Source organism: Cygnus atratus, chromosome 10 (assembly GCF_013377495.2).
Source record: "Cygnus atratus isolate AKBS03 ecotype Queensland, Australia chromosome 10, CAtr_DNAZoo_HiC_assembly, whole genome shotgun sequence".
In the NCBI taxonomy this organism is placed as follows: Eukaryota; Metazoa; Chordata; class Aves; order Anseriformes; family Anatidae; genus Cygnus; species Cygnus atratus.
Window position 1 is genome coordinate 15,854,821 of NC_066371.1, and position 20,228 is coordinate 15,875,048.

General features: G+C 51.4%; 1 protein-coding gene across 2 annotated transcripts in view; it reads left to right on the forward strand.

Moving 5' to 3' along the window:
* The window catches only part of RAD54L2 (RAD54 like 2), a 58,727-nt gene that overhangs the window by 20,050 nt on the left and 18,449 nt on the right, over positions 1–20,228 (forward strand). Inside the window, exons 1-2 of one of the 2 annotated variants that reach the window (XM_035558335.2) lie at positions 8,341–9,092; positions 19,142–19,340. In XM_035558335.2, the coding sequence (XP_035414228.1) occupies positions 9,059–9,092; positions 19,142–19,340 (233 nt within the window). In that variant the 5' untranslated portion in view covers positions 8,341–9,058. Of the gene's footprint in view, positions 1–8,340; positions 9,093–19,141; positions 19,341–20,228 lie in introns of those variants that run through there. The other variant, XM_035558334.2, reaches the window with a different exon arrangement.

The window sequence follows — 20,228 nt, forward strand, 5'->3', positions numbered from 1 at the left end:
TAGCAGCCTGGGTTTAATCGTGTTTGATTTTGTGATAGCAGTGCGTGACTGCTAAGAACTTTAACTCCCTAAATCCTTTTTGCTACAAGTGTGATGTAGTCATGACTGTAGAGAGAAAGGATTCTTTCAACTCCTGCACTTCTCCTCTGATCCTGGCAGTTGCTCAGGGCAGTGTAGCACTCCACAGGAATAAAAGCTAATCTGAGCAAAGAGGAAACAAACCTCCAATATGGATTTTGCAGATGAACAGTCCCTCCATTTGAAATCATACCTCAAAGCTTTCTCGAGGAAAAATGGAGCATTTGAACAGGTCCTACTGTAATGTTCTGTTTTTTCATTTTTTTTCTGTATATCTTTGGATCATTCTGATTGAAGTGTCTGGAGATCATTGTCTCTTACTCATACATACTGCTGTCATTCTGCTATTAATAGTCATAGCAAGTTGCTTGTTCTCTTGCCTCTGAGAATATGGGTTAACACGTTTTTTTAAGTATATTTCAGAGGAAAGTGTTAAGAGCTGACTGTTTCAGGTGTCTGAAAGGTGCCTTAAGCAGGCAGTCAGACACTGTGCTCAGGCTCCTGTTTGTGTTTGCATGACGAGGGGGTAGGAGCAACAGATAGGGATTGAAATCTGTACTTCTGGAGTACAGCAGTAGACAGCTTTCTGTTACAACTCTGTCACTGCACTTCTTAATATGCACGTGTACTGGACCAGGGGATAGCCAGTAACAGCATACTAGAGACTACTGCTGCGATATTGCAATATCCATGCAAGTAACCTTGTCTCCTGCCCTGCGTTGCCCACTTTGCCTGTTTGTCTCCTGTCCCATGTCCTCTTCCTTTCCCCAGGTGTGGGGGCATGCTAGCTCCGTGGCATCCGTTGGACTGGTGGAGGGCAGGAGAAGATGGAGGCAGCCTGTGCTCCTTCTCCCCACCTTGAACTTGTACTGCTCCTCCTCCCTGTTGAAGTGCTAAAGCAAAACCAAGCTGACCTGCATGGGGGTCTTACGGATGCGAAGGGGGCACAGTTGTGTTGGCGGTACGGAGCTGCAGGTCCCAAGGGAGTGGAAAGACTTGCAGGTGCTGGTTTTTCTGTTGCATTGCAGCTTCTTTGCAGGGTGAAGGCACCAGCATCAAGACTCAGCTCCTGCTCAGAGGAGACCAGAGGGAGCAGATGGCGCAGGAGGTCAGAGAGGGGAAAGGCCCTCCTCTTCACCCAAGCCTCTCGCAAACCATGCTCATCGCTGCCTGTGGTATTGAATAGCACCATGCTAGTTTCAAGTAGGATCACCTCTTGCTTGTGCAGCGTGTTGCAGAACACCTTGCTGGGGCTGCTTTTTGTTTGAACTTGAGCATGCCGCTTGTAGTTGTGGCTCTGAGTTTCCCAAACACTGCAGCAGGAGTACTTCACTCCAGATGGCAGCCACTGGTGGGGCAGATTTGTGAAGATCTTTGCTCTCCTTGGACTCTTGCTAAAGGAATGACTTTCTGGTTAAAGTGGTGCTGCTGGATCAGCTTTGCTTATAATTTTTGCATAGTGGTTGGGGGAAAAGTTGCTATAAAATCATAGCGAGAATGGACTTTGTTTAATGTGCTGTTCCTTTGTGGCTCTTTGTAGCTCATCACAGTGTGTGTAGTGAGGGGTACGGTTACATTGCATGGGAAATTGAGTTGTAGATAGCTGGAAAATTTTCTTCTCTAACCTGAGGGGGGAAAAAAAGTAGTTAACACCACGGTTACAAGAAATTACTGGAAAGTATTTGTCTAAAGTGATGTGGAAGTGTGGATTAATATTCTCCCCTTCTTCTGCCTGCAGTCTGGAAGTGAATGGCCCTGCTGGAATGGTCCATGAGTGTATCCTAGAGCTGCCTGCCTTTAGGAGATCTTTATTCAGGTGCTTCCATCCCCAAACTTCCATCTTTTCTCCTCCCCCAAGAAAGTGCTGGAACAACAAAATTGTGGTGCTGGGGGGGACTCCCCAGCTGAATGTGTGGGGTTGGAAATGGAGCAAGCTTCTGTCCTTACAGAAGGGAAAGTCCTTGGTGTAAATCTGTTCATTTAACAGGATCCTCTACTCATTTACTTCAGTTTTGGCTTCTCTGAAGTTGTTCTCATAAATGAGGTCATGTCATACTGACTTTTATGAAACTGAGAGGCAGAGGAAGTGTGTGGAGACAGTCTCCTGAATAACATGCTGCTAAATGTTATCCTGTTTTAAGTCATTTTATATCCAAATTTAGAATGGCCTATACTGCAGGAGGAGGAGCGAAAAAAAAAAGGCAAAGGGGAGCTGCAGCTAGAAAGTAATTTACCTGCACTTTTTACTTGAAGTGGTTGGTCCTTCTTGTACTGGTGCAGGAGATTAGTCCCAGCAACCTGAAGTCTTATTCCTTCTACTTTTGACCAGACTGCACACCGTGTTGTTGTGGGAGGCACTGGCTTCAGGTTGTCCCCTCCAGAAAGTGGAATGCTCTCCTACAAATGTGAATACATACTTATTTCTCTAATCTCTCGAATCCTTTTTAGAAAGCAGCTTTTCAGATCTGCATTTTCGGGTGGTCTCAAGGGTAGATGGGCATCCTGAGGTCAAGGCAGCCTCCGAGGCTGTGGCCACTCGTTGAAGAACCCTTTTTAATGAAATGCTTCCATCTGCTGCGGGACATGAGCACAGTGGGTGTGATTGTTTCTTGCTTGCAGTCGGAGACGGGCAATACACTTACTTTGGTCTCTTCACCCTTGCTGTTTAGCCAGCAGCTGGTGGCAGGAGTAAGGAGAGGCATGGGCCTGTTGGTGTGAGCTTGGCATGGAAAGGCAGCTCTGCTCGGGGACTGCAAGTGGGGGAGTCTGCAAAAAGGCTTGTGGGGAGGGTAGGGGGAGCAAACAAAGTCAGGAGTTGCCTCTAAAAAAGCACTGGAGATGATTTGGAAAATTCCTTTTTATTAAGAAACTTAAACCTTGCTGTATTGTGCATATGTATGCCAGTGATGAGTGCCAATAAGTAACCATCCTGTGATTTAATCTGCAAATTCCCAGTTGCAGAATGCAAGGTGGATTGGGGGAAGTGGAAGCGGTGACTGACATCTTCCTGTGGTTTTTTTCTTCTGATGGACTTTATCTTGACTCTTATTTCAGTTACTTGTGTCTGGATGCAGCTCCCTCTAGAGTCCTCCCACGTTATTTCTGAGGAAGCCAGAAGGCCGTACACTGAGGGAAGCGCACCTCAGCGGCAAGTTTGCTGCCTCTACAAAGCTCAGGGCTATTGCAAGCCTGGGAAACCAAACCTGAACTTCCCTGTACCGCTGTGCACTCTGCTGGTTTTGAATTAGCAGGAAGATTTTTATGCTGGTAGTGACTCTGTGTAGACTGTCTTCCAAGCTAATAGTTGCGTGCAGGCAGGATTGGGTGTGTGATATTGCAGAGGTGCAGAAGTAATCAGCACATGCAGAAGAATTTACCTATGAATTAATCTTGCATATTGGCCTGCGTCTAAACCTTATGGAATTTTCATGTAGTTTCTGATAACAATAATCCTTACGGATCAGAGCACTTAGAGGTTTCATTGTAAGGGTGTAGGCTGCGGGACAACCTCGAGGCAGCAAACTTGCATTTAACTGCAGGTATTTAATGCATGTTGGAGGTGGGTTGCTGTAGCTAAGAAGCTGTGGTTATTTTTAATGCTTTCTCACTCCCTGGAAAGGGCAGGAGCATCTGAAGTAGCTTTGTGCCTGTTAAACATACGTTCTCTGCCTCTGCAAATCTTAAATTTCAGAGTTGTGTTGATTTCCTAAGAGCCAGAAAGTTACGAGCTGGCTTTCCTCTGTGTCCATAATCCTGCTGAATAAATTACAAAAATGAAATCAGTAGCAAAAGTGAAAAGAGACTGGGTACTACCACTTGTTAAGTAATGCAGAAAGATGCTGAACTTGCAGGAGGAAGGTTTGCCACTCCTGAATGGGCAAAAGCTCCCCTGATTTCTCTGGAACTCCTTGTTAACAGCAGGCTGCATCTTTTACCCGCGGGTTTTATGCAGCATGGTCTGTCCTTCAGAAGAAACATGGGGTTGTGTCGGGGCGGTTTGGGGGGGGGGTGGTGATGGAGAGGGGTGCTTGCAGATCTGGGGGCTAAGGGCAGGGTTTAAGTTAAGGGCAGGTGGTCAGAATGGGGAGGAGCGGCGGGGCCCGGGGCGTTTTATTCCGATCCTGTGTTTTACCCACCTCGGGCGAGGTGCGGCTGCGGGAGGAAGGATGCTGAGCGGTGCTGCTGCTCTGCCCCTCCGCAGGGCGGTGCAGGCTGACGGTGTCTCAGCCGCCCAGCCTCGCGCTGCCCAAAAGCCACGACCCTTTCCCTGTCTCCTCCGCTCATCCTAAGCAGGGGAAGTGCCAAAATGTCCCCGACTGCTTGCCTCCCTCCCAGGCTCTGACAGCAGCTTCCTTTCCTGAGAGCGTGGCACGAAGTCTGGTGGCATGGAAGTGTTGTGTAACTCCACAGACGACTTGCTCAGCTGCTCTAAAAGGAGGCGATGACGCCAGAGCTCTGCTTCGTTCAGACCCGCTGGCTGGCACAGTGATGACCGAGCTCCCGAAGTGATGCGCTGTTACGGCTCGCCACGCTTTCTTCCCCCCTCTCCTTCCTCCTTCCCTTCAACCTATCGCGTATGTCGGGATACAAACCAGAAATCCTTCTGTGTGGCTAAAGAAAAGCCCGCGGCTGCGGCTCTGCGCTGTGTGTATGGATTTTTCCCAGGGTTTTTTTTACCTGCTGCCACACGCTGGCTGTTCTGAAAGCTGCCACAAGTGTGAGTAGCAGCAGTGCAGGGGGGAGCGGAGTTGGTGAGCAAGAAGCTGGTAGCTGGACCAAGAATAACCCCAAGTCCTCCGCACTGAGCCCAAGTATCCCATTTCTTCCTGCTGTCCTGATAGGCTTTGCAGGGCTGGGGGGGGGGGAGAACTGAGCTTTATTGGCCAGAAACCTGCATTTCTCTTTATCACAAAGGAGCCCGGGAATCTCTGACAAAGGACAGTCAGGCTCACTTCTCGGGCAGGTTTTGTCCCTTCTTCCCCATGCAGTTTTCAGCTTTGTGCCCCACCTAGTCATTGCTAACAGCTACGGTATTCCACCTGCAACTTGCGAAACCATAATGAAATCACAAGGAAGCGAATTAGCGAATTTGTAACGTGGTGGTTTCCCTCTTGAACAGGTAAGGAGCGGCAAAGTTGCTTTGCCAAGGTCGCCTGATGAAGCCGTGGTGAAGCCGAAGTCACAGTTCTCTGCTTTACGTTTCATTCAGTGCCCCTTTTATTTTCAGATGTACCAGGCAGGATGAAACACTTCTGTTCTGAATTTGAGTTTAAGCTATGCAAGGGCTCATTTTCGTTCTTTCTTAATTTATCTGGCATTGTGCTGGTTTAATGACTGGTTAAATAAAATGCGTGTGACTGGCTGTTGTAAAAATAGAGTGTTTGTGGCCAAGCAGCAGCAGCAGATTTGGAAGGAGAGGGAACTGTTTCAGTTAATTTACAGCTGTTCTTCAGACTCTGAAACACAGCACCACATCACGGTTACTTGCTTAATTTGTTACTTTAAATTGTTGCGCTAGGCTTTATAGAAAACTGCAGAAATGAACTTTTATGAGCGATGAACCAGAGTTCGTCATCTAGATCAAAGTTTTTGATACAATAGCTATTTTTATACCCAAATTAACACCTCAGATTTTATTTCGAGGCACTACCTGTTTAACAACAGCAGTTTGTGCTACAGATGTTGAAAAGTCTTATTTGTGTTTTCTTCAGCATGCAGCTTACTGAGTAAGTCTGAAAAAAATTTAAGTAAGAATACAAAGACATTTTCACTTCTTAATGTAAAGAAAGGAATGATACAGAAGGCTGCAAGATAAAAATCTTTTGGGGCTAGGTGAACAGCAATTTCTAGTTTAATTCTGTCCAAACAAATTTTGTCATTTAAGTACTTGAACTATTAAAAGCACTCTTTAAATGACACTTGTGTACTTTTAGCTTCTGTTTGTCAGCTTTGCACTTAAATGAAACTGGAATGGAGTTAAAGTTGTACAAAATCACCCTTTTACAATGCACAAATACCTCATGGTGGCAGCAGCAACGTAGCAAGCTATAGGAGGAGATGCAAAACAGTTTCTTGAAGGATATAACTGAAAAATAAACGTGCTGGGATTGCAACTCAGTGGACTTTTTGAATAACCTGTTGATAAATATCTGATATAAACCCCCCTGGCTCCGACAAGATGTGACTATTTTAACAGCTGTTTTGCTTCAGTACACTTAAATTCAGTACATGTAAACAGTCCTGGAATATCTGGCTGGTGAGGCTGAAGCAGGGCATGTTTTGTCACAGGGGTTCTCCGAAAAGCATTTGCAGCATGCCCTGGTTCACCGCTGTACAGTTTAGGGTTAGGTTGTTGTGACGTTATGTGCAGCCACTCTGCCCTCCTTACGATTTTGGGTTCCTTATGAAGAATAGGCTTCGGTAGCAAACAGAATACACCAAGATTTATATGGATATAAACAAAAATCTCCCGTGTTCCCTGCCGTACGGAGGAGTTAGTGGCAGGAGGAACTTTCAGGTCCAGCTTCCCGTGTGTGTAGGCAGATCTAGGTGTGAGTTTGAAACCTTGTGATTTTCTAGTGCTCAGGGGTGCTGATGCTGCGTTGGCTTGTCAGGTGGAGAAAAGCCATGCTCTGAAGTGCCTTTATCTTGGTGTTCTATGAAAAATATAAATTTTAGAGTGATTGAAGCAGGGGAGCCTGCTGTGTCACTGACTCGGGAACCTCTCAAGCGGCAGGAGTTTGCTGACAAGCCCCTGGTGCGGTCCCTGTACCTCGCCAAGACCTCGCCTGTGTTGGGGATAGCCGAGACCGAAGCTGGGGGAGGTGTCAGGTGCTGGAGGGGAGGGAGCTCGTTCTTCCTGGTCTCCCAGAAACACTGTGTGGTGAATGGGCTTATCGGTAACGAGCTCGCCTTCCAGGAGGAGATGATTTTTATAAACGGGCCGTTTCTGGCAGACCCAGTTTGTGGCTGTGTGAACACGTACCTGTGGTGGTGGCGGCCTCACCAGTGAGGCTGCTGCGAGCAGCGAAGTTCCTCTCTGGTTTGCACCCTAAGGTGAAGGAAATTGACTTTTTATTCCTCTGTGGAAAAGGGCGGGTGCATGTTGTCTCTGATGTGATGAATTCCATTTCCCCATGCTTGGTTGCTGTAACAAGCGTGCCTTGGAAAGCACCCAGCTGTATTTACATAAATACTTGTCTTTAAATCTTGCTTCCCGGTTTCATAAATCTGCTAGGTCAGATGCTGAGGTCATGCTTGGTTGCTCGTTCCATCCCTACAAAGCCCGTATAAGGCCTGCTGTGAGATCCTTGGCTGTGTACTTTTAATATATTTGTCCCTCTTTCGCCCCTTGATAAACACGGTCTTTGTAAGAGCCGTGCTGACTGAGTCAGTGGCCGGTAGGAGCGCCGCGCGTCGTGCTGCTCCGTCCCGCAGCCCTGCGGGTCTGTGCCAGGGCTGCTTGGACACAGCCTGCTTCGGGCTGGTTGCGCCCGTGCTTGTTTTCTCCCCCTCCAGCTTGTTGCCTCTTCCAAGCAAAGAGCTGCCTTCGTCTGCAGACAGATGCTCACAAAGAGCCAGCCGATTTCACTGCGTGCCCGTCAGCCCAGGTTTGCTGTCTGTTACTGCACGGGGTCTGCCTGCGGACGGCGGCAGGCGAGGACGAGTCCCCGCGGCGCTGAAGGAGGCTGGGCAGGACCTCCAGCTCTTAGGGGCTCAACCCCAGCTTTAAGTGCTCCTTTCCTCCCGTACCTGTCCTTCTGGTGCAGACAGGTGGTGGGCAGGAAGGCGCGCTCAGAATAAGCTTGTGCTCCACGAATTCCGCACATTTATTTCCTTAAAAACTTAGAAATGTCACCTGGAGCCCTTGTGCTGCGCTGAGAGCCTTCCGCAGGCACGCAGCAGTCGCTGATGTAGAAGCGGACAGGATGCTCTTTTGCCTATTATTGCGCAAACGAGTTCAAACCGCTCAGGTTTCGGGCTCAGCTGTCCCGGTTTCTTGCAAGCTAGCAGGCTTCGTGCAGACAGCTCACAAAATCGCAGATCCTGAGGTTGTTCTCAAAGCCAAAAGGCCATGCTCTTTTCGCAACCCGTTCCTCCTTTTAATTCGGCGGCGCCGTGAAGCCCGGAGGCGCGGTGGCGATCCCTGACCGGATCCCTGGCCTTCCTGTTGTCTGTTGGGATTCCCCTTGCGCGGGGCCCCGCCGGAGCCTGGGTGGTTATGTAAGGATTTTTATTTTATTCTCAGCCTCGCTCCCTGCCACTAGTTGAACTGGCTCGCGGGCTGCATGAATGGGATCCGATCCCAACGGCACGCAGCTCTGCCGCTCGAGCCGGGGGAGAGGAGCGAGGCGTCCCCCGCGCGCACCCTCTCCGCCGCCCTCGTCCCCTCTAAGCCCCGTTCCCTGGGCGCGCTGAGGGTGCTGCAGCTGATCGGCATCGCCTCCCGGAGCCCAGCCGGCCAGGCAGCGGAGCACCGGGCAGCGGCGGTCCCTGGCGGAACAGCGGCCACCTGGGGCAGGGCTGTGGCGTTTGACTCAGCCAGGGAAGGGAGAGCGACAGTTTTTATTTAGACTGAACCCGAGGCGTATTTAACCGGTTGTGTAACGGTGACCCTGGTCCGTCTCAGCTGAGTTCGGGGCAGATATATGCACGCTGATTCCCAGCACGCCGGCTGAGTGGATTCGCGCACCGGGAGCTCCTCACCAAAGTTATTTTCAGAAACCTTAAGTGCAGGTTTCCCCGCCTGGACCCGGGACTGTTTTATCAGGAGGCGTTTCCTGCCTGCGAGCTGAGCAGCCGGCAAGGGCGGATTTAGCGCTCGCCAGGCTGAGGGCAGAGACACCAACTTGCTGGGAGTGACTGGAAACTTTTCCCGAAGACCGTGAGCCCAGAATATACCGGGAGGGCCGGGAGCACGCGGCCACGGTGAACAAGCGCTGAGGCAAAGGTGCGGGCAGAAGGCGGTGCACGGAGCAGCATGTTACTCCTGGATGAGTCTCAGCAGTTCCCAGGTAGGACGCAGGTGTTTTGTTGTCCTTCGGCTTTCTCATTCCTCCTGCTTCCCTGCGGTGCTCATTGTGCCACCCCCCTGCGCTGGAGCACCCCACTCGATGGCTGGCACAGTGCGCCAGGCGCTGAGGCTCAGGTTTTCGTTTCCTAACTACCAGGCTGCGATGGAAATGGGTGAATTTTCAGGGTCTTGCAGTGCTCGCTGATTTGATGGAGGGGATATGAGAGAGAAACTTTCTTTCTTTGTGCTTTTAATTGTGAAGACTTAAGTGTCGTGATGTCCTGGGTCTGTCTGGTACTGGTTTTGCAGCTGTCATATTGTAACGCAGAAGTTTTTAGCAAGAGGGGAGGTAGTTGTTAATATCAGTAACATTTTATATCCAGTGTCCTCTCCCCCATCCCCTTCAACTTTGTGTGCGTTTTTTCCCCAACAGCCCCCTTGAGAAGAGCTTTAAGATCCTCTGGTGCCAGTGAAGTGCTCGCTGAGTCGCTGACCAGGCGCTAGGCAGAGCGCTGGGTGCTCGTTCCAGAGCACCTAATTGGTGCCAAATAGACCAGGAGCCACTTGGCTCTTTTTTCCTTCCCTCCCATTAAACAGAAGGTGCTGGTCAAACCCCAGCCACGGTTTGGCGATGGCTGCCTCTTAGGTTGGTTGCTGATGGGAGGACGTTGTGTGTTGGAGAAGAAACTTCCTTTGGGTTTGAAGAACTTTCTATACTTGTCATTTAACTTGTTACTTGGAGGTCAGGTACTTGCAGAAGCCAAACTCTTCAGCTTTGCTCGTGGGGCTGGTACCTCCAAAGTTCATGCTACGAGGTCGTAGGCTGCTCAAAAGTGGTCCTCAGCAGTTCCAGTTTATTACAGAGGAGCTTTTACAGGAATGAGCCATGCAGTATTTGTTGTCCATTAGTGGAGAGGTGAATTCTAGCAAAAATCCACTTTTCTCACTTCCTTATCCCTGGCTGTGGTGGCAGGACAAAGAAACTAATTTGGGAGAGCGTGAACTGAGAAAAGAGGAATTACACTGCCAAATGAGTTTGGATAAACGAGGAGTCTGGGTGATACAAATGGCACGTGTGACTCAGTAGGTAACAGGCATAAAAAGAGGACAGGAGGGGAAGGTGCTGCTGGAAATGGGACTGTAGGTGACGTAGGTGGAGGGAGAACGCAAGGCTAGAGGCCTCCCAATATTTATTTTTTTGGTATGGAAAGATATTTGGGGTCATTTGTACAGACACAAGAGCCCAAGATGCGAACGAGCTCATCCTCACACAGCATTGCGCTGGTCGGGTTTTCTCACGCTGGGAGCCGGGACACTGCTGGGGTCTTCAGAGTACGGGCACGTGTATGGGCGGTGCTGCGCTGGCTTTCTGCAAGTCAGCAGCTCCGCCGTTTTTGTTAGTACCCACTGGCAGGTAAATCGAGTGGAGGTTAGCTGCAGTACGCTACCTAACCCTGCTTGAGCAGAGGCTGTTGCCCTACAAGAAAAATGGCTCTTATTTAAAAGAGTCTCATCTCCTCCGCATATACTCATATTCTTCTTTTCTGACCAGAAAGATGGCTGTAACATGAGCAGCCTTACCTGGAACTGGTGCTTGTTACCTTTTTTTTCCAGGGTGTAATGAGCTTAGCTTTTTGGGGTGTTACCTGTTTTGGATGGGGGTGTCCTTGTGCCATTGTGCCTTCGATTTGCAGAGGTCTGCGTGCCCTGAGCAACTTCTCAGCTCTCCGTCAAACTGCTTTAGCAGCACACAAAGCAGCGCCGGTATTTTGAAAAGAAAAGCTAGATAGCAACAGATCGTTCTTTGAGTGATGGTGTTCCACCCTGGGCTTATTAGCTTTCTCCAGTGCTCTCGGTCACTTTTTTTGGCTGCGCTTGGTGGGAGAGGTGCCAGCGGAATGCGGTGGCACACAGGCTCAAACTCAACAAATTGCATTTTTCCCCCAAGTGATGCCTCCCTCATTAAACAAAGTCCTCAAAGCAATTTCAGGGGGAATTTTTAGGAACTGAAGCAGCAAAGGACAACGCAGCTGAAGTTCTGTGCTGCTACGGTTCTACAAGAAATACACACGTTTGTTTTGTTTTCTGAGTAGGAAATCATACTTCAGGAGGGGACAGAGCACAGACGAGGGAGCCGACAGCTCGGGAGCTGCTCAGCGCTGCTGTCTACCCCAGTTCTTTGCCGTAGTTTCCTTCTCCGCAAAACGGCCCTGGTGGTGGTTGAGAGGTTAGTGTGTGGAGCGCGCCCTGGTCGTGACCTCCTCTGCCCCCGACGCAGAGTGCCAGCACCAGGTCGTAGTTTTTGGGAGCCTCCCCTCCCGTCCGCCATTGCCATGAGCAAGAACAAAGCAGTGCGCAGACACGAAGGGATGCTTTGCTGGGGTGATGTCTCACGCAGCTCTTTTAAGTTATGAGCGAGTATCGGATGTCTTCTCTCCCCTCCCTTTTCCCAGCTCCTGAATGAAGCTGTGGCGAGGCCTTGGGGCAAAGATTAAAGTTCGGCGGCTTGTGCTCGGTGTTTGTTTGCCGTTTTGGTGGCCTTGGAAGCGTGTGGCAGCAGTAATCCCCTCTTTATTGTTTCTCCTTGCTTTGAGGGTATCCTGGTATAAAGCTAATACCACAACTCCCAGCTACCTAGAGTAAACTAATGCTTATGTAAGCATTGCATAATGCAAAACGCTTGCTCCCTTGCTCGTCCTCTTTCCTTAGTCCCTGAAATTTGTGCCTAAGAAGAGTGCTGGGAACAGCTGGCCCGATCCACTGTGCTGGGAGCTTGTCGAGCCCCCGGTTTGCATCCATTTTCTGAATGCGAGTGTGGGGGAGAAATTAGCTTTGTTACCTAAATCAGTGTTCATCCACCTTAATAGGATAAAAAAAAAGTTATTCTTTTTTTTTGAAGAAGTTTTGAACTGTTCTGAAAACAAGTAAGGTCTGAGGGTTAAATCCAGTTGCTTGTTGCCTAGGTGTCTGTGGTTATTGGTTGTGGGTTTTTTTAACCTGGCTGGCAGGACTATGTCCTGGGTTACTGGTTAACTGGGATAACCAGAACGGGGAGGTTTCAGCTCCCTCCTTCATGCAGCTTGTTGAACGCTTTCCAGCGCTGGAGCCTGAGACACTTCCTGGCTCCTGTGCGTTAGATTTATGTAACTCAGTTGCTCTCCCATACAACCCCCCGCCGTGTAAAGGACAAATGTAACCCATCCCTGGTTCACTTGCTGCCTTAATGGGAGCAGTTGCTGGCTTTGTTCCCCTGCCTTGGCTAATGCCTGAGAGAGGGAGGGCTCGCGAGGAGGTGGCGTTTTAGGTTCGAGGACTTTTACTGGGGTAAAGCAATTCAGATTACATACCGGGGAGAGGGATGCCAGGCAGGAGATGTCCTGCGTTTCTCCAGCCCTTGCCCCTTCACGGCACTAGGAAAGCGTCCCTCTGCAATCCCACATCCCTCTGAAACCCCGCATCCCTCCTGGGAGCTCAGCCGAGCTGGCCAGGGGCGCGCGGTGCTCCGGGGCCGCCGGCAGCCTTTGCCACGCGGTGCTGGGCTGGGGCAGCCGCCCGCCACGGCCCTACCGGCGTTGTGTAAGTGCTGCTCGGTGTTTATGTAACCCGGGTCTCGGCGTACGCGGCCGGAACGAGAGCTGCTGGGTGTCTGGGGCCTGGTTCTGCTTGCATAACCCTGGAGTTAGAAGATATATTGTCTGTCACCAGAGCTGGCTGCGTGAGGTTCCATTCTGCCTCTCAGCGCTTCTCAGCTGGTTTCTCTCCCTTTGGTTTTCGGGTTGCTTCTTTCTTTCCCCTGCTCTTCACTTTTGCTGGCTGAGGATTCCCTCGGGCTGGGAAAGGAGTTTCATTCTGCAGCACAAGCTTGCTGTAAACGGATACGCTGAAAGGCCACCAAAGGGGGGGGAAAAAAAAGAGGGGCAGCGCTGCCTTATCTTTAAAATTTTTCCATTGATTGGGGCTTACTCCCTGCCTAAGAAGGAGCCTAAGGATGTGTTTGGGGTCTGTGTGCTTTTTGGTTGGGCTCCTTCTGTGTTTTCTGTGCCGGTGTTTGCTTCAGAGCTCATTTTGCACCTTCCCCCTCTATCCCCCCATCCTGGGCCAGGGTTCGAGGCAGCCTCTGACCTGCAGCCTGCGGATGGAGTTCCTGAACCCCCAGCACCGACCACTTTACAGACACCGAGAACAATGCAAAATGTGCTATTTGAACTTGAAACAGTGCCGCTTGTCATACCAACGTGACAGTCTGTGTCTCGGTAGCGACAAGAACAAGCGACAGACCTCAGGCGGCTGAGCCCCAGCTAAAGCAGCAGCAGGAGTGAAGGCGCTGGAGCTGGCGTGCGGTGGCACGGGACGCTTCTGCTGGGAACGGAGCAGCACTGGGGCCAGGCACAAAGGTTCGCTTGTGTCCGCGGAGCCGTGCAGCAGTGACTCAGCAGGACACCGACATCACAGCCAGCCGCAGAGGGTGATGGTGGGAACAAGCCCACTCCTCCCCAGCAGTGCTTCATTGCAGTCAACAGGGGCCAGAGCAGAGCTGTGGGCTGCCTGCCCCACGGGGACCAGCATCTCCCCACATCCCTAGCCCTGGTAAGAAGAGGACAGCCCCGGCTGGCACCCGGACAAGCACGGCACACACAAAACTGGTGCAGACCAGAGGCTGGGTGCTCGCTCTTGTGCTGCTCGGTGCGAGAGGGCTGAGGGGTGTTGAGCTGGAGGGGCCGAGTGGGTGCTGCTGGCGCGGGGGGGGGTAGGTGTGCCAGCTTATATAATGCTTACATAATTAGTGCTTTGTTAAGCAGTTGTGGCTGGGAGGGGCGTCCTGCCGCTGCCGAAGACTGAGCGCAATTATTTTCCGAGGAGAACAAAGTCTTGCTGCTAATTAGCTGCCCCCGATAGCGGCTGCCAGGGGGTGGCACAGCCCTGAGCCTCCTGAAGAGCTGTGTCCTGCTGAGGGGCGGCTTTCCTGGGGCTTCGGGAGGAAGGAAGTGGGTGTTGGTGAGTGCCGTGTCCCAGAAGGGCATTTTGTGGCTCCGGTGGGTGTTACAGCAGGTAGGGCCTGAAGGAAGGGAGCCTGGGTTTCGCCCCTGCTTTCCCCTGCGCTGTCCTTGAGCGGTTTCACAAGGAGTTTCCTGCTTCCAGCCAGTGTCCTGGAAGCGTTCCCATCGTGCCGCCTCTGGGAGAGGTGCTCTGTGCAGACACCTTTCCTCCCTTCTTGCATGGCACCCACACAGCAGCCGCACCGGTTGCATACAGAGAATAGTCTGAAAACTCTTCATTTATTTTCCGCTTCAGCTGAGAACAGGATGAGCCAGGACACTCGGCTGCTGGCCTCCGAGGTGACCGCTGTGCTGCAGCCGAGCACCGGCATCGCCTCCACTCCCCTCCAGTGCCCAGCGCACAGGGAAAACACCAGCTAACCCGGGAGAGGATCTCCCAGCACGGCAGCGCCTTTGCAGTCAGGCTGGCTCCGTGGAGCCACCTCTGTAGCCCTTGGCACAGCTGTAGTTCAGTGTGTCAGCGACTGCAAGCGCTGCAGCTGGAGCTGCGCAATGAGGCTTTCGTGTCCCGTCACTCAGCACTCCTCCCATTCATGCTCAGTGCCGGCTGCAGTAGTACTCAGTAAGTTCCTAGAACGCCTGCACGAGCATACAACTGCGCCGTGCTCTTTACGTGGACAGGAGACAGCTCCCAAAGCAAGAATCGACTTCCCTCTGCTCTGCACGCAGCCGCCAGCCTCGCCATGCACGCACAGCCCTGTCCTCAGGGTAGGCACTAATGCTCAGGCTCAGCAACGTAGCGCTATTTAGTACCATGAATTCCTGTAATGAAATGATTTTAAAGTCAAACAAGGGGCTGGTTTGCAGTGGTACGCCTTCCCTGCAGTTACCGGGGTTGTGCTGGCAGGACACTGGCTTCCCAGGAGGAGGGCGAACCTCTGGTGAGCTGCATTAGCTAGCCAGAGATGGGGTGGTGAAGAAGTAATTGTCTTACCTGGTGGTGTTGTGTGCCAAGGGGACGGTGCAGCAGCCTCAGGTTGGGAACCCTTGGGTCTTATCCTGCGTGGCAGCTTCTATACTCCTAGTGAGGTTTGACTGTCCCTAGCCCTGTGGATATTTACTCGTGTGCGCAGTGATACCTGGCCTTACTGAGGCTTGCCCCGGAGTGTGGATACTGGATGCAGATACGTCCCTGCTTCTCACACACCTCGGTGTCAGGAGAGGACTCAGGTTACTTACAAAAATCTTGTTCCTCAAAAAAAGGTACCTGATGCTCCAGAACGCTCGGCAGTGACCCGAGCCCCCTTGCAGAGCAAGCAGCGTGTGGGGGGAGCAAGTCAGCGCTGAACCAAAGATGCTGGAGACTGTCCTGCAGGCCGCGTGCCATGCTCTTTTATGTGAAGCTTGAAAAATTATGCAAGGAGGAGGTGGCAACCTGAGGCTTTTAAGCTCGGGTGCAATAGGAAATGCCCTGGGGTGGGACAGATCTCTCGCTGTGTTGTGCGCCGTGAGTCACACCTGTGTGCAGTGTTCGGGGGCAGCTGAGAGTCATACCGCCCAGGGAGCATCCGCAGCAGCGTTACACGGAGCTGTCACGACTCTTTTCCTTACAGAAAACTCCTCAACTGCAACACGCGAGAGGCAGTCGAGAAGCCAAACACTTCCCCCTGCTTCTGCGTGCAGCTGGGGGTGGTGGTGGCTGCTGCTGCTGCTGCTTAGCGAGACAGAAATTCATCAATCCCTGGGCTGCAGCAGGGACCGGCACCGTGCCGTGATCAGGGCTGCTGGGTTTTGGTAGCGCAGGCATACGCTAAACCTCCAGCGTGCCGGAGGAAGGATTGTCGTGTGCAGCAGCGCAGGCACCCACCAGCTGGCCTTCCTCCCAGCGCTCAGCACCCAGGGTCTTCAGACGTACAAAGGGTTTGCATCCTTGTCGGCAACCGCAGCTGGCCTGTGCCCGGTGAGTGGGGCTGGTGGCCCTGTGCCGGGCTCTGCCAGGGGCGTTCCCTGCAGGCTGGTGGCAGGGAGGGTCCCAGCGAGGCGATGGGATGGCTGCCCGTGTCTGCCTGGAGTGCGCTTACAGCTTCAGCCTCAGCAGGGAAGTGTCAGTGTGCGAGCACGGCCGGGGAGTTGTAGCGTTGTGCCAAAAGCTACCTGTGTAGCCACGTCGGAGTAGCGTGTTGAGCTCCTGTTACAAAACCATAATTGCATTTCTGCTGTAGAGGGAGGCTTGGCAGAACTGGGGCAGGAATTACTTCAATCGATCACCTGATGAGACCTGTTCAGTGAGGCCGTTCCCATGCTCCATCCATCCCAAGGAGCAATCCTGTTCCTCGTACAGCGGTTTGTGTGCAGCTATCGTTTCTTAACAGGTTTCTGTTCCACTGTGGGTCCCCGTTGTGCAGCTCGGAGCTCCCCACGTTGGAGCACAGCCACGTGCCTGCAGCAGGAGCCTCGCTGCTCAGCCGCGGGCAGCGTTGTGCTGTGCACAGTCAGGAGTTTAACACAAAACAGCAACAGAACAATTCCTGCTCGGAGCTGCCAGCTCACGTCAGGTGGGAGCTGTGGCACGGTCAGACAGAAGCAGCTCGTGGTGATTTTACTCTGTGTTGTGACAAACAGCGTTGTAGTTGTGGTGGCAAGGCGGGGACCAGCCTCGGGAAGCTGGCTGAAGCCCACTGCTGGATCGGCAGGACGTTCGGGGGGTGTTGCTGGTGAAGAAGAGATCTTGGTGTCCAAATGCCCACGTGCTGGGAATGTGGCTGTGTGCCCCGCGCCCCAGGACTTGCCTTTGCAGGGCTGTGGTGAGTGAGGGTCTGCACCCAGGACAACACAAATTTGGCACCAGATTTTAGGCTTCAGTTGAGAATTACCTTGTAAAAACAAAACAAAACAAAAAACCAGATCCGGCGATGTGTACGTTGACCAGAGTCTGTATTGCAAGTGAGTAAGAGGAAAGAAAAGGCGAAATGCAGAGGTGGGATGGGCGTGTGTAGAGTTCGGATGACAGACATGAAAACGTACGGAGGAGGCACGCAGTGGCCTTGCCTCTGGGCTGCCGAGCCCCTGGGGTTTGCTGGCATCGCTCCTGTCCCGAAGGCACCCTTCGTGCACGGCGCGGGCGGCAGTCGCTGTCAGAGGAGGTGATGTGGGCAACTGCCAGGGCGTGGGGAGCCTCCATCTCCCAGCCAAACCTGACTTGGTGCTCTCCCTGCCTCGGCAAGGTCCCCTGGGCCCACGGTGAGATGGCAGCAGTGTAACCGTGGCAGTGTTTGTCTCTGGGACTGTCGCTGGTTTAATGACTCATCCCGGAGAATGCGATCATGTGCACAGCCTCCCTGCTTCCCTTTGCCCTATTTCATCCGATCTTTTGATCTGGTTGCATAACCACGAGGCAGAAGGGATGGGGGGGGGGAAGGAAACAGCGCTGGGGAATTGCAGGTAATGTGACCACAGGGTGTCTGCAGCTCAAATAGCAGAGCTCTTGTCTGGGAAGCCTCGGAAACTGGGTTTGTTCCCAGCACAGCCTGAGAGGGAGCGTGATGCTCGGTGCCTGAGCCGCTGCCTCGAGGAGGGGATCCAAGACGGCGGCGGTAGGAGAGCTGCCTGGCTGGGGCAGTGAATGCCTTTGCCTCCTGTCTTCACGCCCAACACAACTTGTCTCCTTTCATCGTGTGCTCCGTGTCCTCACGTAAGCTGTGGCTCCCTGCTTTCCTAGCACACGTAGGACTTGCTGGTACCGACGCTCACAAAAACGTTTGAGCTGCTCCTGCTGGCTTTGGCCCAGGGAGGGGCGAGCCCAGACGTCCTAGCTGGGCTCTGACCTGCGCTCCGAGCCAGCGCTGGGGCAGGGCCGGTGGGACGTCTGGAGAGGGAGCTGCCAAGTCGGTGCTTTTTGACCACGGTGGATCTAGTTCTTGTCACCTCAAATTCGAGAGGTGATGTTAGTGGTAAGGTTAATTCGAACAGGCATGTTTCTGTGGGGCCGTGGAGGTGCCTGCAGAGTGCTTTGCAGAAGCATCCTTCACTTAAGCTCTCGACTCTTGCAGAAGGGATACTTTTTGTGTCCAGATCCCACGGCATCACAATACGCTGCTTGTTGGTTCAGCATTACTTCTTCCTCTGCTGCATTTTTCTGCGCTGATGTCTTTTCCCTTTTTTCTTCTTTCTGTCTAAGTGTCATTTCATTTCAGTCATTAGCTCATAGACGTACTGCGAGCAAGAAGGCTAATTGTGAGATGAGGTTCTCTGTCAGACATAAGGGGACAAGATGCTTCAAAGAAGCTATTACAAGGCTTGTCAGAAACAGTTTACTTCAAGGGAAGCTTTCAAACAGAAACATTTCTGTGCTCTGCAAGCATTAGCTTGGTCACTGACAGCCTGTTGAAGTGGCACACAGAACAAGGTGTCATTTCACACGGTGCTTTAAGACTGAAGCCAGCTGTTAATGCAAGCCTGAAAATAGGAGAAGTCAGGGAAAAAGAAGTGTGCCTTATAAAACAGAAAGAGAATTGTCACTTTTTCCTTTTTAAAAAGCTTGCCAGAAGGTAGCATTGAAATCCTGAGAGTGGAGTCTGGTAAAAGCTTTGAACTGCCTGCTGGGCCGTGACCCAGTGTTGGAACCAGATAACATAAAACACGCGTTCAAGGGGTTAACTTGGAAGATGGTTACAGAGGTGCCGTATGAATGGAAATTTCTGTCCCACCTAAATGTTGGGAAACAAAGAAAGAGATCCGAGTTGCTTTCTCTTCTGTTTTTCAGTGGGAGCTCATCTGATCCCTGAAAGAAAATGGGCACTTAGGTCAGCAAGTGCTCTGCATGGACTGAAATAATCTTGCCCAGTTTTCTTGTAAGGACACTTCCGGACTGTTAGTGTAGTCTTGGCTTTTGCTGGAAACAGACCCTTTGGCACAGAACTTATCAACACTCTGACACCGCCAGAAGGGACCCCAGTTTTGACCCAACTGGGTTCCCATTCAGCTTAAATCCTGATGAATGCTCATGTAAAAGGCAGCTGACAGTTCTCACGTTGTGACCTCCTTGTCTTTGCAGACCAACCCCAAGAAGCCGTGTTCAGCAGTGACCATGTTGAACACACGGAGGACGGAGAATGGCAGCGCTCTACTTCAACTACCTCATCTCAGAGTGAGCGGGCAGAGCAACTCTTGCAGAACCAGCACAAGAGCCTGGCCTCTGAGGACACCAAAAAGAAGAGGGCTCAGAAACCCTCTCACATGCGGAGGAACATAAGGTAAGTATCAGGACAGAAAGCGGTAGGGTGCTGTGTAGCCTTTTGGGTAGAAAGGGAGTCTGTAGGCTTTTCTTCTAAGCTACATTTTGCTGCTCTTGGCAAAGCAGATGGCTTTTCTTTTCCAAAACCTTTGGATCTCACCAGTGGGAGTAGTCTGTTCTCAGTCTGGAGTGCTTCATGTGGGTGCAGACTTGTTTGGTATTTTCAGAAGAGTAAATTATTTGGTTATGGAATATATTTCAAAAAAATGTGTATTTGCTGCTGTTTAATAATGATGGTGCAATTTTTCAGTTAGATGTCTCAAGTAAATAGCGAGTTTCAGACTTGTGTACATGATTTCTGCTGATGAGGATCATATTGCAGACAGCCTAAAATATAGCCCTTTCCTCTGTCCTGGGTACTTGTTCCCAGGAATGCTCGTGCTGTGACTGGCAACTGAATTGCTGGAAATTAATTTCTCCTGAATTTTGAAAAGTAGAAATTGATTGTGCAAGTCACCATGTACATTCTGGGGCAGCTTCTAAGGTAGTAATTCACTATGAAAGTTTGTTCAAGAGGATCTAAAAAGCTTAGAGCAGGGACTCTTTGAGGCAGCAAGTGGCTCATTTTCATGGTATGTAAGGCACTGGTAGTCTTTGGCTCATATTTCAGCTTGGTCACTTGATGGACTTTCTTGAAGTTGAAGGAGTGAGTGTTGAGTAAGCCTTGGAGTCTGAGACTTCGTTAGGATGGAGGAGATTGTCCCTTCGGTGTAGGCTTGGCTGGATTGAAAGGCTGGCTTGAGGGAGCTGGATTTTACCACTGCTTGTATTGTGCCTCTCTTCTGGCAAAAGAGCCTTCATTGCCAGGGCTGCAAATCTGAAACAGTGAAACTGAAAAAAAGCAAAA